Genomic DNA, 13,320 nt, shown 5'->3' with positions numbered 1-13,320 from the left:
TTAAACACTTAACCACAACATTAAAATTGATCCAAACAGACAGAGAATTTACAATCCAGCATAGAAAGCTTTAGGAAAAACACTCAATTTCATGAATAAACAAATAGAATTACAAGTGAACCATCTGACAAGTGCTTACTGGTGGGATCAGTCAAGAAACTGTGAAACTATCATTGTCACAGGAACTTGTCTTGTTCATTAATGTCATTTAGGGAAGAGTATCTATTGTCCTGACCTGGTTTGGCCAATAGCAATGTGCTTGACTAGTCTTACCACTGAAGCCCATGTATCATTAAAAGTGTTTTTTGAAATTATCCTGTTGTGAGCCTATGCATGTTGTACACTTACTACATGTCTTGCATCTTCAAGCTGTCAATCTCTAATTTTGCTGTCTTTGGATGTTCACTCTGATAACTGGGCTGTTGTCATAGTCAAGATTAGTAAACTGGGGATTGTGCTGGTAAAATACTTTCTTTAAAATTAATCCAATGGGTCTTGGTGTTCCTGTTTCTCACCACTTTACCACACGATGGTGCTGTGGGGTTGGACAATGAAAATAGATATTTTGAATCACACCCTCTGATGTGGATGTGCCCCTGGAGGTGGGATTTGAACCTGGGCATCCTGGCTCAGAGGTAGGGGGTTTACCACTTTACCATCAGAACAGAATGATTGTGTTATTTCTGCAAGTGTGCTGGTTCAGTGTGAAGGTACTCTAGAAAGAAACGTCACATTCAGGTTTTCCTACGCTGAAATGCTTTGAAAGTGCAGCCACTGTTGTAATGTAGGAAACATGGCTCCTAGCTTGCACAGAAGATAATGGCCTTGTTTGGTCGGCACAACATTGAGGGCTGAAGGGCCTGTGCTGCATTGTAATGTTTGATGCTCTAAGATTGAGAAATAAATACTAGCTAGGACTAAAGCCAAAACTCCCCTACTCCAAGGTGAGAAATGGCACTTGTCATAGTTTCAGCTGCTGGTATTACTGGATAATCCTGTTGGTTACTATACTGGTTAGTCATGGGAGGTACTCCTGTGGAGCTGCAATTATGGTCTTTAATAAGCTCACGTTCTTCCCTTACGCAAAAAGAAAACAAAAGCTAAACTTATTGACTTGGGGACTGAGCACATGGCTCTGGCAAGAGGAAATGAAGATTCAAGAAGCATTTTGAGGTTTGAGTTCATCCACTGGTTGAATATGTGACCAAGACCAAGAAGACCTCTGCACTTATATAGCTATTTCTCAAAGTCTCATGTTATCCCTGGTTTACAGCCAAGCAAGTCCTTTTTGAAGAATAGTCATTGTTAGTATCCTGGTGGCTGAGGAATAAAATAACAAGAGAAATATTCAGGATCTGGGTAAGAGACAAAAACAAAATGCAGATGCTGGAATCTGAAAGAGACAAACAGGAAGCTGGAAGAACACAACAAGTCAGCCAGCATCAGGAGGTGGGAAAATCAATGTTTTGAGTGCAATCCTCTGTTATATCTGTGGATGTGTGCATGAACTGTCCTGCTGAGCTGTGGGATTTTGTCTTTTAACAGCCCACCTCAGAGGACAGATGGATCTTTTAGCCTAGTGCTGCACTGTTATCAGCCTAGATTTTGTTTCTTGAGCAAAGCTTGAACCCACAGTCTCTGACTCAGTGTGAAGAGTGCCACAGTGAGACACCAGCTACCTGCCTGCGATGCTGCTATGTTGCAAGGGCAGCATTTATGGACAGTACCACCAGCTGTGCATACACAGAACAGAATATGGCAGCGTGATGTCACTACCATATGATTAAGCAATGGTTCCCAGTCTTAAAGATGGTGCAGCTCAGATAGTCACAGGGAAGAGAAGAACTGCTCAAAACATTGACTCTCCTACTCCTCTGCTGCCTGACCGCCTGTGTCTTTCTAACACCACTCAGTTATGGAACGATCATACACCAGAGCATGCCCAGCATAGTGAGAGTAAGGTCACACTAATTAGGAGAATATTCTTGTAGTGGTACTAGTCATTGGAGAAATACCATTGCAAATAACTGGGAAAATAAAGGCATTCTTTGTTATTTCTGCGGAGAGCACTGGACTGAGTCATTGAATGAACTCAACATCATCACCTGGTTGTCCGTGAATGCACAGGACTCCTTTGGATCTGTCCCATCTAAGTACAGTCAGGTAAAGACACCATCACCTTTATGCTGTAGAGATGTCACTCGTTTACAGACGCATGCTGGTGCAACTGAGATTCCCATCACCCACAATCCCACCTAGGCACAGATAGCTCACACCACCATCTTGAATGTGACAAAACAAAGAATTGCCGATAGAGTCACAGACTCATAGGTCCTAGAGATCTGAAACAAACAAAACTCAGAAATTTCTGGAGAATCTTAGCAGGTCTGGCAGCATCTGTGGAGAGCGAAACAGTTAATGTTTCTGGTCCAGTGCCCCTTCCTCAGAACTGAACTCTGGAATGGTGCTTCATTGCTTCAAAGTGCTGTTCCATCAATCTGGGACTTCCATCCCTCACAAAAGCAACTCTTTTATGCCAAAAACATGCAGTTTAAAGTGAAGGTTTATTCTTAAAAATACAGCCTTCTTCCTGCCTCAGGACAAATGATTCATATTCTATGATTTTTTTTTAATATATATTAACCAAACAAACTCTATCATTTAATTAAGGAAAGAACTGTAGATCTTAAACAAAAACAGAAATTGCTGGAGAAACTCAGAGATCTGGCACCATTAGTGAAGAGGAAACAAAGTTAACATATTGAGTCTGATGTGACACTACTTCAGCACTGAACCCTATCTGAACATTGACAAACATTCAATCTAGAAGCACAAAATCAATGTTTTTTTTAATATTCACTCATGGGGCAGAGGCATCGCTGGCTGGGTCAATAATTATTGCCCATCCCTAGTTGTCCTTGAGAAGGTGGTGGTGTGCTACCTTCTTAAATCACTGTAGTCCATGTACTGTAGATAAACCCACAATGCTGTTAGGGAGGACAGTTTGGGTTTATAATGATAAACATTAGCCAGGTCTTTAATACTGCAAGTTTATGTGACCGTGTGGGTCACACGATATTAATTAGAGCTTTTCAGTTTGTTTAACAATTATGTTACAAGCTTCAAAATTCAGCTCCAATCGATTTCACAACCCATAAATCAAAGTTTAGTCTTGACAAGATGAGGACAACCTAGCAATGACAAAGGAATGCCTGGGATTTTAAAATCATGATCCATATCCCCAAGACACCACAAACAAAAGCATCGTCAAAAGGAATTGCGTGAATCTTGATCAATGGGCCGAGGGGCGGCAGATGGGGTTTAATTTAGATAATTGCAAGGTGCTGCATTTTGGGAAAGCAAATCCGAGCAGGACTTGTACATTGAATGGTAAGGTCCTAGGGAGTGTTGCTGAACAAAGAGACTTCAGAGTGCAGATCCATAGCTCCTTGAAAGTAGAGTCGCAGGTGGATCGGATAGTAAAGAAGGCGTTTGGTATGTTTTCCTTTATTCATCAGACTATTGAGGACCGGAGTTAGGAGGTCATGGTGCAGCTGGACAGGACATTGGTTAGGCTACTGTTGGAATATTGCATGCAATTCTGGTTTCCTTCCTATCGGAAAGATGTTGCGAAACTTGAAAGCGTTCAGAAAAGGTTTACAAGGATGTTGCCAGGGTTGGAGGAATTAAGCTATAGGGGGAGGCTGAACAGGCTGGGGCTGTCTTCCCTGGAGCATCGGCAGCTGAGAAGTGATCTTGGAGGCTTATAAAATCATGAGGGGCATGGATAGGATAAACAGCCAAAGTCTTTTCCCTGGGGTGGGGGAGTCCTGAACTCGAGGGCATAGGTTTGGGGTGAGAGGGGAAAGATATAAAAGAGATCCAAGAGGTACCTTTTTCATGCAGAGGGTGGTCCATGTGTGGAATGAGCTGCCAGAGGAAGTGGTGGATGCCGGTACAAATACAGCATTTACAAGGCAGCTGGATGGGTATGTGAATAGGAAGGGTTGGGAGGGATATGGGCCAGGTGCTGGCAAGTGCGACTAGTTTAGGTTGGGATATCTGGCTGGCATGGACAAGTTGGACCGAAGGTTCTGTTTCTGTGCTGTATAACTTTGACTCCATACGGAAAGCAACTGGAGGCACTTATAGTGTGATCATGCAGCTGCAACGGTGTCCATTTAGCCCATTGTGCCTGGCCTAGACCAGGGCCAGGGTCGTCCTCCTCCTTGCAGCAGAGGATGCTCTGTGACATGTTTATGATGGACTAACGCAGGATCTAATTGGAACAGGACATTGTGAACTGTGAGCAGACAAAGCCCATACGCAGTTACCCTGTCAGCAGACTGTGGTCCCAGCTCTCCATCACCAGTTGCTGGTAGTCTTCACTCTGATGCACTGCTTGCAGGAGGCAGCGTCTATTAGCAGTAATACCCAGAGGACACTGCCAAGGACTGCTAAGGAACACTGCAACCCGTATCATAAACCAAACCTGATACACGGGCATTGCTGGGTAGGGGTGATGGTTTGTCATTGTCCATCACGTTATTTCCCATGCAGGGCTCTGACCCTGGATTGTGCTGACCAGATGCGGTGAGGGGTCCGTGAGATGTGAGTTCAGAGGGGGTTGCTCTCTTGCATCACCGGTTGGTCTGATGTGGAGAATATATTTTGTGGAAACGCAGATGAAGAGCAGGAGACCTGATTATCACCCTCTCTGCGATGCCAGTCCTCAAACCAGGAAGGGGAGAGTCGCTGATAGGTGGCGAACGCCTCAATACTGTCAACCAGCTTCTGCCTAGCTTTGCTGTCTGTCCAGTCAGTCCCTGTGGTGTACCGGAGCGTGTGCTGGAATTTTTGCAAGTCAGCCATCAGTTTGTAAATCTGCTTTTTCCTGAAGATCTCGGGCACTTTGACCCCAGCGCTGATCCTCTCAAAGTAAACAACAGAGAACTTCTCAGTTAACCCCCTCGGGCTGTGGTCTGCGACACTGACCAAGGCTGGGGTGAATAAGTCACCAAATTCAAATTCCACAAAATAAGGCTGGTCCTCCTCAAGCAAGGACTTGGATTTCCATTTCAGCTCCGCCCCCTTCGACCAAACGATGGTGACTTTATCCGCTGTGGCCAGTTTCTCCGACAGCCAAATCATTGCGCCTGTCTTGGCGAGCTGTCTCCTCTCCCAGATCTCCAGGATCACTTCACACTTGCAGTCCTGCTCAAGGTACCAGGCAAAGGCTTCAATCACTCCCTGGAAATACTTGTGATCCCAGGAGCAAAGCAGCAGCAGCTTGACTGTCAAAGAAAATCATACCGATTTTACGTTCAACAAAAATAAACCGGCCAGGACTGTGACTGCTGCAAATCAGGATCAAAGTTAGAAATTGCTGCAGAAACACAGCAGGCCTGGCAGCATCTGTGGAGAGAGAAAGCAGAGGTAATGTTTCAGGTCCAGTCACCTTCCGGTTCTGAATAAGGGTCACCGGTTGTGAAACGTTAACACCCTCCCTCTCCCTCTCTCCTTTCCCCCCCCCCCCCCCCCCCCCACCCCACCGTCTCTGTCTCTGTCTCTGTCTCTGTCTCTCCTGACACTGCCAGACCTGCTGAGTTTCTGATTTTGTTACTAGTTTATATTGTTACACAGGTTGTAGTAGTTACATTACAGGTGGTTCTGCCATAACGCGTGTTTCATCAGTGCAAATTGTCTATAACATGATTGACCAAATTGTAGATGTTGTTTGGATAATGCAAGCTTTCTACTGAATGGGCATAGCAATTTCCTATTGGTGATCTTCGACAGCGCAATTTTCTACAGCTGGCGGTTGCACAGGAACAGAACTGCCATGTTATAGCAGAATGACCTGTCCTGGTATTAGGCCAACGCAAGAGAGAATGGTAGGTCAAATCCCACCCTGGCAGTGTGAGAACTGGAATTTAATATTTAACATCGGAAATAAAAGAGCTGGAATCAGTAAATGTGACTGTGAATCTGTCGGATTGTCATTTATTTAAAAAGCCTTAACTGGTTCAGTGCTGCCCCTTTTGCACAGGAAACTTAAAAGCAGTAGCCTACAGCTCAGAAATAAAAACAGAAAGATCAACAAGTGTGGCAGTATGCTCTGGTGGCCGTTCACAATAAATTATCGTTATTATCCTTTGGAAACATGGGTTCTGACATGGATAGAGACGTGTCTAACTTTAGGTTTGATTCCCATCATTGAGTTTAGCGTTCCAGACTTAACTACAGCCTAGCATTACAGACAGGGTTTCCTGTTGAATATTTATCTGACCATGAAGATACTGTTGAAAAGCATGAAGCAGATGAGGCTCATGAGCAAAGAAATCTGAGGCGGTTATGGGAGCAAAGGGGCCGGTTAGAACAGAAGTGCAGAAAGTGGGAGAGGGATGTTAGAGGGCTCATTAGACCATGCTGAAGGGGAACCCCTGGTTGAACGAGATGAAAGACCCATCAAAGACACTAGGGCGGAAGGTATATTGGACAGCGCAGATGTACCCACACTAGACCCTCACCCCATCCCCTTGCTCCAAGAACTTGTCCTCTTCCCCCACTCCCAACAGCATCCATCATTTGTGTCATCCCAGTGTGAAGTCAGCACCAAACCACAGGTTTCTGAAAGCTCTCTGGAGTGAGATTGGTAGATTTCAATAAGGGTTTCCACTGGAGTGAAATTACGTTGGATCAATGGAGTGAGCTTGCAGATTGGTCACAGTCAAACTGAATGACAGAACAAGCTCAGGGAGTTGAATAACCACCTCCACATTCAAAGGAAAATGGAGACATTGAAGAAGTTATTTTAGAAGGTCACTGCATGCTATTACCTGGGGCCATCAACACTTTCAGCTGCTCGTTTTCTTCCTGACGTTTCTGATAAAGCTGATATTTTTTCCTATCTGTTGATTGAAAAAAGAAGTCAGTGTGACACCAGGAAAAGAGAGAGAGAGACTATTACAGGCTACAATGGTGAGATGCCAATAATTCATCAGGACAGCCCTAGTAGTTACTTCCCACACTCTGAGCTCTCCACGTTGCCTATTGATAGAGTTTGAATCAATGCAGCATTGCTTCCCCGTGGCTCACTAGCAAGAGAAAAGGGCAACAGGAAAGCTGTTTTGAGACTCAGACGATTGCACCCAGTAGATCTCATGGAGTTTATCTCTCAGCCCTTTCCATAGGATTCTAACTTCAAAGGCAAAGAACAGCAGATGTTGGAAATAACTACAGAAAATGCTGGAAATGCTCATCACGTAGGGTCAGGCAGCATCTGTTGAGACAGACAGAGTGGACATTTGAAAGGTAACATTTAAGATCAATGACTTTGTCAACCGGAGCTGGGTATTTACTGCATTTTCCATTTTCCTGTAAGTCTATCCAAGTTTCTTTCTTTATTGCTGGGACATGGCCATCACTGGTGAAAGCAGCATTTACTGCCCATCCCTAATTGCCCTTCAGAAGGTGGTGAGGAGCCCTGTGTCTTATAGGGTGACAGTCGGATGAGCATGGGATCCCTGTTGTTTTTCTACAGCAGCGAGTGTATGCAACCTAGCTCCCTTCTGATTCTATGCATACAGAAACTCCACCCTCCCAAGTGGAAGGGATTCGATACTGATCAAAGGCGATTTTCCCTCATTCAGCCTGAGCTGCAGCAGTGCCTCTTAGCAGCTGAAAACGAGGGTCATCACCGCTCTGTAACAGAAAAGTTCCATTTTAGTTTTTCTTTATTCCTTCACGGGATGAGGGCGGCACTAGGGCAACATTTCTTGCCCATCGCTAATTGCCCAGAGAGCAGTTATGAATCAACCACATCGCTGTGGGTCTGGGATCACATGTCAGCCAGACCAGGTAAGGACAGCAGTTGTCTTGCCTAAAGGACATTGGTGAACCAGAATGGGTTTTTCCAACAATCAACAAGGGATTCATGGTCACCATTAGATTCTTAATCTACAAATTGAGGATGTCTCAAAGCATCTTACAGAGAAACAGAGTTCTTTCTAGGAGTACTGTAACATAGGAAACAAAGCTTCCAATTTTCACACCACACTGTCTCACAATCAGCAACGATGACATTGTCTTGCTAATGTTGGTTGAGGTGACAAATATTGAGCAAAACAACGAGGAGAACTCCCTGTTCCTCTCCAATTAACGCTAATGTTTTGTAACTGAGTTCAGCAGAAGAATCATATCAGACTTGAAACATTAACTTTCTTTCTCTCTTCACAGCTGCTGCCAGTTTCTCAAGCATGTTTGGTGTTTGCTTCAGACCTCCAGCACCCCCAGTGTTTTGCTTTTACCTGTTTGGGGAAAGCCCTGATGCCTTTCGATTTCCCCTGAGTCGGAAAACAGGGTCTGTGGACATCAGCTGGAAAAGTATACTATTCCCTCAGAACTGTTCTTGAAAAAACCAGACTGAAGTTTTCTGCACAACTGTCAGGAGATCCTGAACTTGAATCCCAAAATTTCTAATTCAGAAAACAAGACTGGAGCTAGGAACAGAAGTAGACCATTTGGCCCATCGAACCTGTTCCACTATTCAATGTGATCATAGCTGATTTCAGGCTTCAATTCCACTTTTCCACTCATTCCTTGAGAGACTAAGAATCTGTCAATCCCACCCATCCGTATATTTGACCATGCAGCATCCACAGCTCAGGAGGTCGGGAATTTCAGACTGAAGTAATTTCACCTCATCTCAGTCCTAAATTCACTTAAGATCCTTAGGCAGTCCCTTTCAATCCTATAATCTCTATCATCTAGAAGGTCAAGGAAAATAGATTATCATCCTCTCCAAGATTGCCCCTAGGTCACTCACCGTTCTGCCTTGGAAATATATTGTCATTCCTTCACTGTTGCTGGGTCAAAATCTGGAAATCCCTCCCTAAGGTCATTCTGGGTCTACCTACAGCACATAGACTGCAGTGGTTCAAAAGACAGTTCACCAGCACCTTCTCAAGGGGGCAACAAGAGATGGGCAATGAACGCTAGTCCACCCAGCAATGCCCTTGTCCCATGAGTGAACTTTTTAAACTGGGTCTGGTCCTTATCCTGAGACTGTGCCCATCTGTTTTAGATTTCTCGATCAGGGAGATAAGCTCTCAATGTTTACTCTGTCAAGATCTTGCAAAACCTTGTATGTTTCATTGACAACACCTCTCATTCTTAATTCCAGAGCATATAGGCCCCAGTTCACTCCCTCCTTCATTATAGAACAACCCCACACATGCCAGGAAGCAATTTAGTGACCATTTGTTGCACAAGCTCCAAGTTAGAGATATTCTTCCTTACACTCGGAGACCAAAGACTGCACATAATGTTCCATGTGTGGTTTCACTACAGCCTTGTGAAAACTGTAGCAAGACTTGTTAATTCCTCTACTCCAATGCCTTTGCAATATTCACCAATATGCCACTTGCTTTTCTGCTTGTTGTATCTGCACGCAAACCTTTCCACATCATCCTACCACACCCAATGGACATGACAATCACAAGTTTCACATGCTACAAAGAAAAAGGAGAGAGCACCCACGGTGTATGTCAGTAACTGCACTGACCAGCTCACTCACTAACTGGTACTTTCCACTTCACTGAATCTCCATGTACTCCATATACTAAAAACAGCCAAACAAATATGAGTCAATAAGTGTTTAAGGAATAATGATATCCCTGCTCACAGTTGAATGGAAATGAATAAATCCTATTGAAAACAATGCACTAAGATTACACACCCAACTCCTCCTCTTATCTAGAAAATTCCAAGCAGCTGACATGCTGTGGAGTGACACAGAAATTTGTATTTATAGCACCTTTGACATAGTCAAACGCCGTGGATGTTCAGAGGAACGCCACATAACGAGACTTGTACGCGTGACCAAATGCTTCACCAAAGAGCGATGTTTTAAAGAGCACCTTAAAGGGAGGAAAAGAAGCAGAGCTTTAGGGAGGGAGTTCGGGAGCTTAGGGCCCAGGCAGCTGAAGGTATGGCTGCCCCTACTGGGGCAACTATAATCAGAGATAGTGAAGGGACAGGATTGGTGGAGTGTCGGGAAGGTTGTGGCAGGAGTTTAAAGGAGGATTAGAGATAGAAAGGGCTGAAGCCATAGAGGAGTTGATGAGAATCTTAAAATTGAAGCATTTCTTAATCGGGAACCAATGAGGTCAATGAGTAGAAAGGTGAATAGAATTTGGTACAAATTAGGACATATGCAGTCTCCATTACTTTCACTGACTAACAAGCCTCAAAGACAAAAAATAAATCTCTTCATCTCCAGTGTAAAAGCAAGCTTACATAATCTTAAATTGGGCCCCTCTGTACTTGCCATATAAACATACAAGTGAGAAACGTGAGTAGGATATTCAGCCTCTCGTACCTGCTCTGCCATTCAATAGGTTCATGTCTGATCTGATGGTAACCTCTACTCCACATTCCCAACCCATAACTCCTCACTTTTCATGAATTTATCTCTGCCTTAAAAGTATTAAAAGACTCTGTTTCTGCAGCTTTTGAGGGAGAGGGTTTCAAGGACTCTCAACCCACTGAGAAAACAAAATCTTCTCCTCTGTGTCCTAAATGGATAACTCCTAGTTGTAAATTCTCTCATGACTGGAGCCTGTCGAAATCCCTCAGGATCTTCTAAGTTTCAATCAAGTCACCTCTTATTGATTTAATCTCCAGTGGATATGAGCCGAGACTTGGTCCATCCTTTCCTCATAAGAAACCTGTCCATTTTAAAGATTAATCAAAGAAACCATCTCTGAACTACTTCTAATGCATTTCCATTTTCCTTAAGTAAGGAGATCAGTAATGGGCAAAGTGTTTGAGATGTCTCACCACTGCATTCCCTGTGTAACTGAAGCATAACATCTCTTTTTCTGCATTCAGTTCCCCTTGCAGTAAGTGATAACATTTCATTAGGTTTCTAATTATTTTTTGTACTTGCATACTAATCCTTTGCTATTCATACATGAGTGCACAGAGATCACTCTGCATTCCAGAACTCTGTAATCTCTCACCATTTAAATAAAATGCTTCTTTATTACTTTTTGTTCCAATTTCTCACTTACCTAATTTTGTTCCATTTGCCAGATCTTTATTCGCTCATTAACCATACCCTGTCGTAGCCTGTTGAAGTGCTCTTCACAACTTACTTTCATAACTATCTTTGTATCAACAAGTTTAGAAATAAGACCTTCATCTAAATCATTTCTATCGGTTGTAAAAAGGTGAAGCCCTAACATTGGTCCTTGTGGTATACCACTGGCCACATGTCAACCAGAAAATGACCCCTTTATCAAGTTTTGAGAAGATTTGTAGCTCAGGTTCAGGTTCTGGATCTAGGTTTGCTCGCTGAGCTGGAAGGTTCATTTTCAGACGTTTCATCACCATACTACTCTTACACACAACTGAATTATTTTTTCCTCTGTCACCAAATCACTGTGGTACCCTCAGGATCTTCGATGTTTCAATAAGATATAACTCAGCTGGAAAGCATTTTGGGGAGTTTGATGGCTATGTTGCTATATAAATACAAGACTTTCTTTCAACAATTTGTGCAATGCTGAGAGAGCACTGCAATGACTCTTAACATTGAGCTTTGTATCAACTACCACAGATCCTTTGGATTCACCAAAGATCCTCAGACAGCACCTTCAAAACCCACAACCACTTTCAAGTAGAAGAACAGGGACAGCTGATTCGTGGAACACCACCCCCTGCAAGTTCCACTTCAAGCCACTCCCCATCCTGACTTGGGAATATATTGCAGTTTCTTCAGTACCACTGGATCAAAATCTTGGAATTCCCTCCCTAAGGGCATTGTGGGTCAACCTACATCACATGGACTGCAACGGTTTAAAAAAGCAGCTCACCAACATCTTCTCAAGGGGCAGCTAGGGACAGGTAATAAATGTTGTGTCCAGCCAGCGAAGCCTATGTCCCACGAATTAAAAAAAACCTCTGTTTTAGATGATCTATTTGATTAAATTGAATTATTTTGTGATCATTGTGCCCTTAATGTCAGTATTTTCCCCAGCTATTTCTGGAGTAGTTTGGCGTAATTTCCCACCAAGTTGAGTTGTTATTGATTGCAGTGGGAATCCTAAACACACCGACAATATCACAAACATCACTTACATTTCTTGTAGAAGATCATTGCAGCCAATGGACAGAGGATGAGACTGATCAATGAGATGGCAGCAAGCCAGCGGGACAGAGTTCTCTCTGAAAGATGGAAAGATAGTTATATCTAAAGTTGGATTGGACTATTTTTCTTAAATCGAAATGTGCTGCCGGTCCCCTCACATCGACAGATCTTTGGAAAGGATGGACGAGAAAAGCAAGGTCATTCCAAAGTGTATTATGTCAGTTAATTAGATAATTAGATCATAGCTATGCTATCTTAGCTCCATTTACCTGGCTGCATACCCCCCCACCCCGCCCTTTGATAATTTTTACCTGGAAACCTCCAGATTTCTATCACCAACCTCCCCCCAACTCCCAATCTTATGCGAGGGAATGCTCCTTGACATCAGACAGCAATGGCTTGGCTCAAATCTTAGTTCCAGTATCTGGTTCTAGAATCCACCCCTCTAGAAATCATTTGTGTTTATTTATCCAATCAACTCTTTCAATCATCTTAAAGCTCTCAGTTAAATTGCTCCCTAATGTTGCTCACATAAGAAGCATGTTGCTGAAGCTTTCCATTTTACACACTTCGGGGTAAAATGCAGGAATACCACATTTCAAAGGATCACAGTAAGTTACCTTCAGGAGGTAAAGGTAACTTTTGGTTGGAAAGTCAATCATTATTGGCTGAGGCATTGCCATGGTGAAAGCAAAGGGACTTTCTATATTGGAAAGCTCCCCTGTGTATTGAGGAACACATGAGGCTTGAACATATTCCATTTGTCTGCAGACAATTACTCCTTGATCATGAATGCATGCCACTCCCATCAAGGGAGCCATACTTCAAGCTCAACCAACTACCTTCAAATTGGTTGTTAATGCACTTAGACTTGTTGAACATCTGCTGTCCACAAGTGGATTCACAGCTAACAGCAGCCATTTTGTTTTGAATTTTGCAAGGGAAGGCTGGAGTTCCCCTGTCTCCATGGCAATACCTTGGCCAATATGGTGCAGGGAGATGACATCATCGCTTGTGTAGGTGAGATATTCAAGTTAATCAAATATGGCAATTCACCTTGGTTTGAGATGGAAAAGACCAACTTGCAAGCAAATCAGACACACTGTGGGGTGCAAAAAATGATCTGAAAACTGATTTCTGTTTTTCTGTGTGTCTCTGAGGATGCT

The 13,320-nt window shown here is 43.4% G+C and overlaps 1 protein-coding gene across 1 annotated transcript in view; it reads right to left on the bottom strand.

The window, feature by feature from the left end:
* Positions 1–2,587: 2,587 nt before the first annotated feature.
* The window catches only part of LOC140467462 (uncharacterized), a 70,343-nt gene continuing 59,610 nt past the window's right edge, over positions 2,588–13,320 (bottom strand). Inside the window, exons 13-15 of the mRNA XM_072563855.1 lie at positions 12,145–12,231; positions 6,840–6,911; positions 2,588–5,294 (exon numbers count right to left, since the gene is read on the bottom strand). Coding sequence (XP_072419956.1) covers positions 4,618–5,294; positions 6,840–6,911; positions 12,145–12,231 — 836 coding nt within the window. The 3' untranslated portion in view covers positions 2,588–4,617. The remainder of the gene's footprint in view (positions 5,295–6,839; positions 6,912–12,144; positions 12,232–13,320) is intronic.

This window comes from Chiloscyllium punctatum, chromosome 45 (genome assembly GCF_047496795.1).
Source record: "Chiloscyllium punctatum isolate Juve2018m chromosome 45, sChiPun1.3, whole genome shotgun sequence".
Lineage (NCBI taxonomy): Eukaryota > Metazoa > Chordata > Chondrichthyes > Orectolobiformes > Hemiscylliidae > Chiloscyllium > Chiloscyllium punctatum.
The sequence above is the reverse complement of the archived record's forward strand: the minus strand, read 5'-3'. Positions and strand labels throughout refer to the sequence as shown.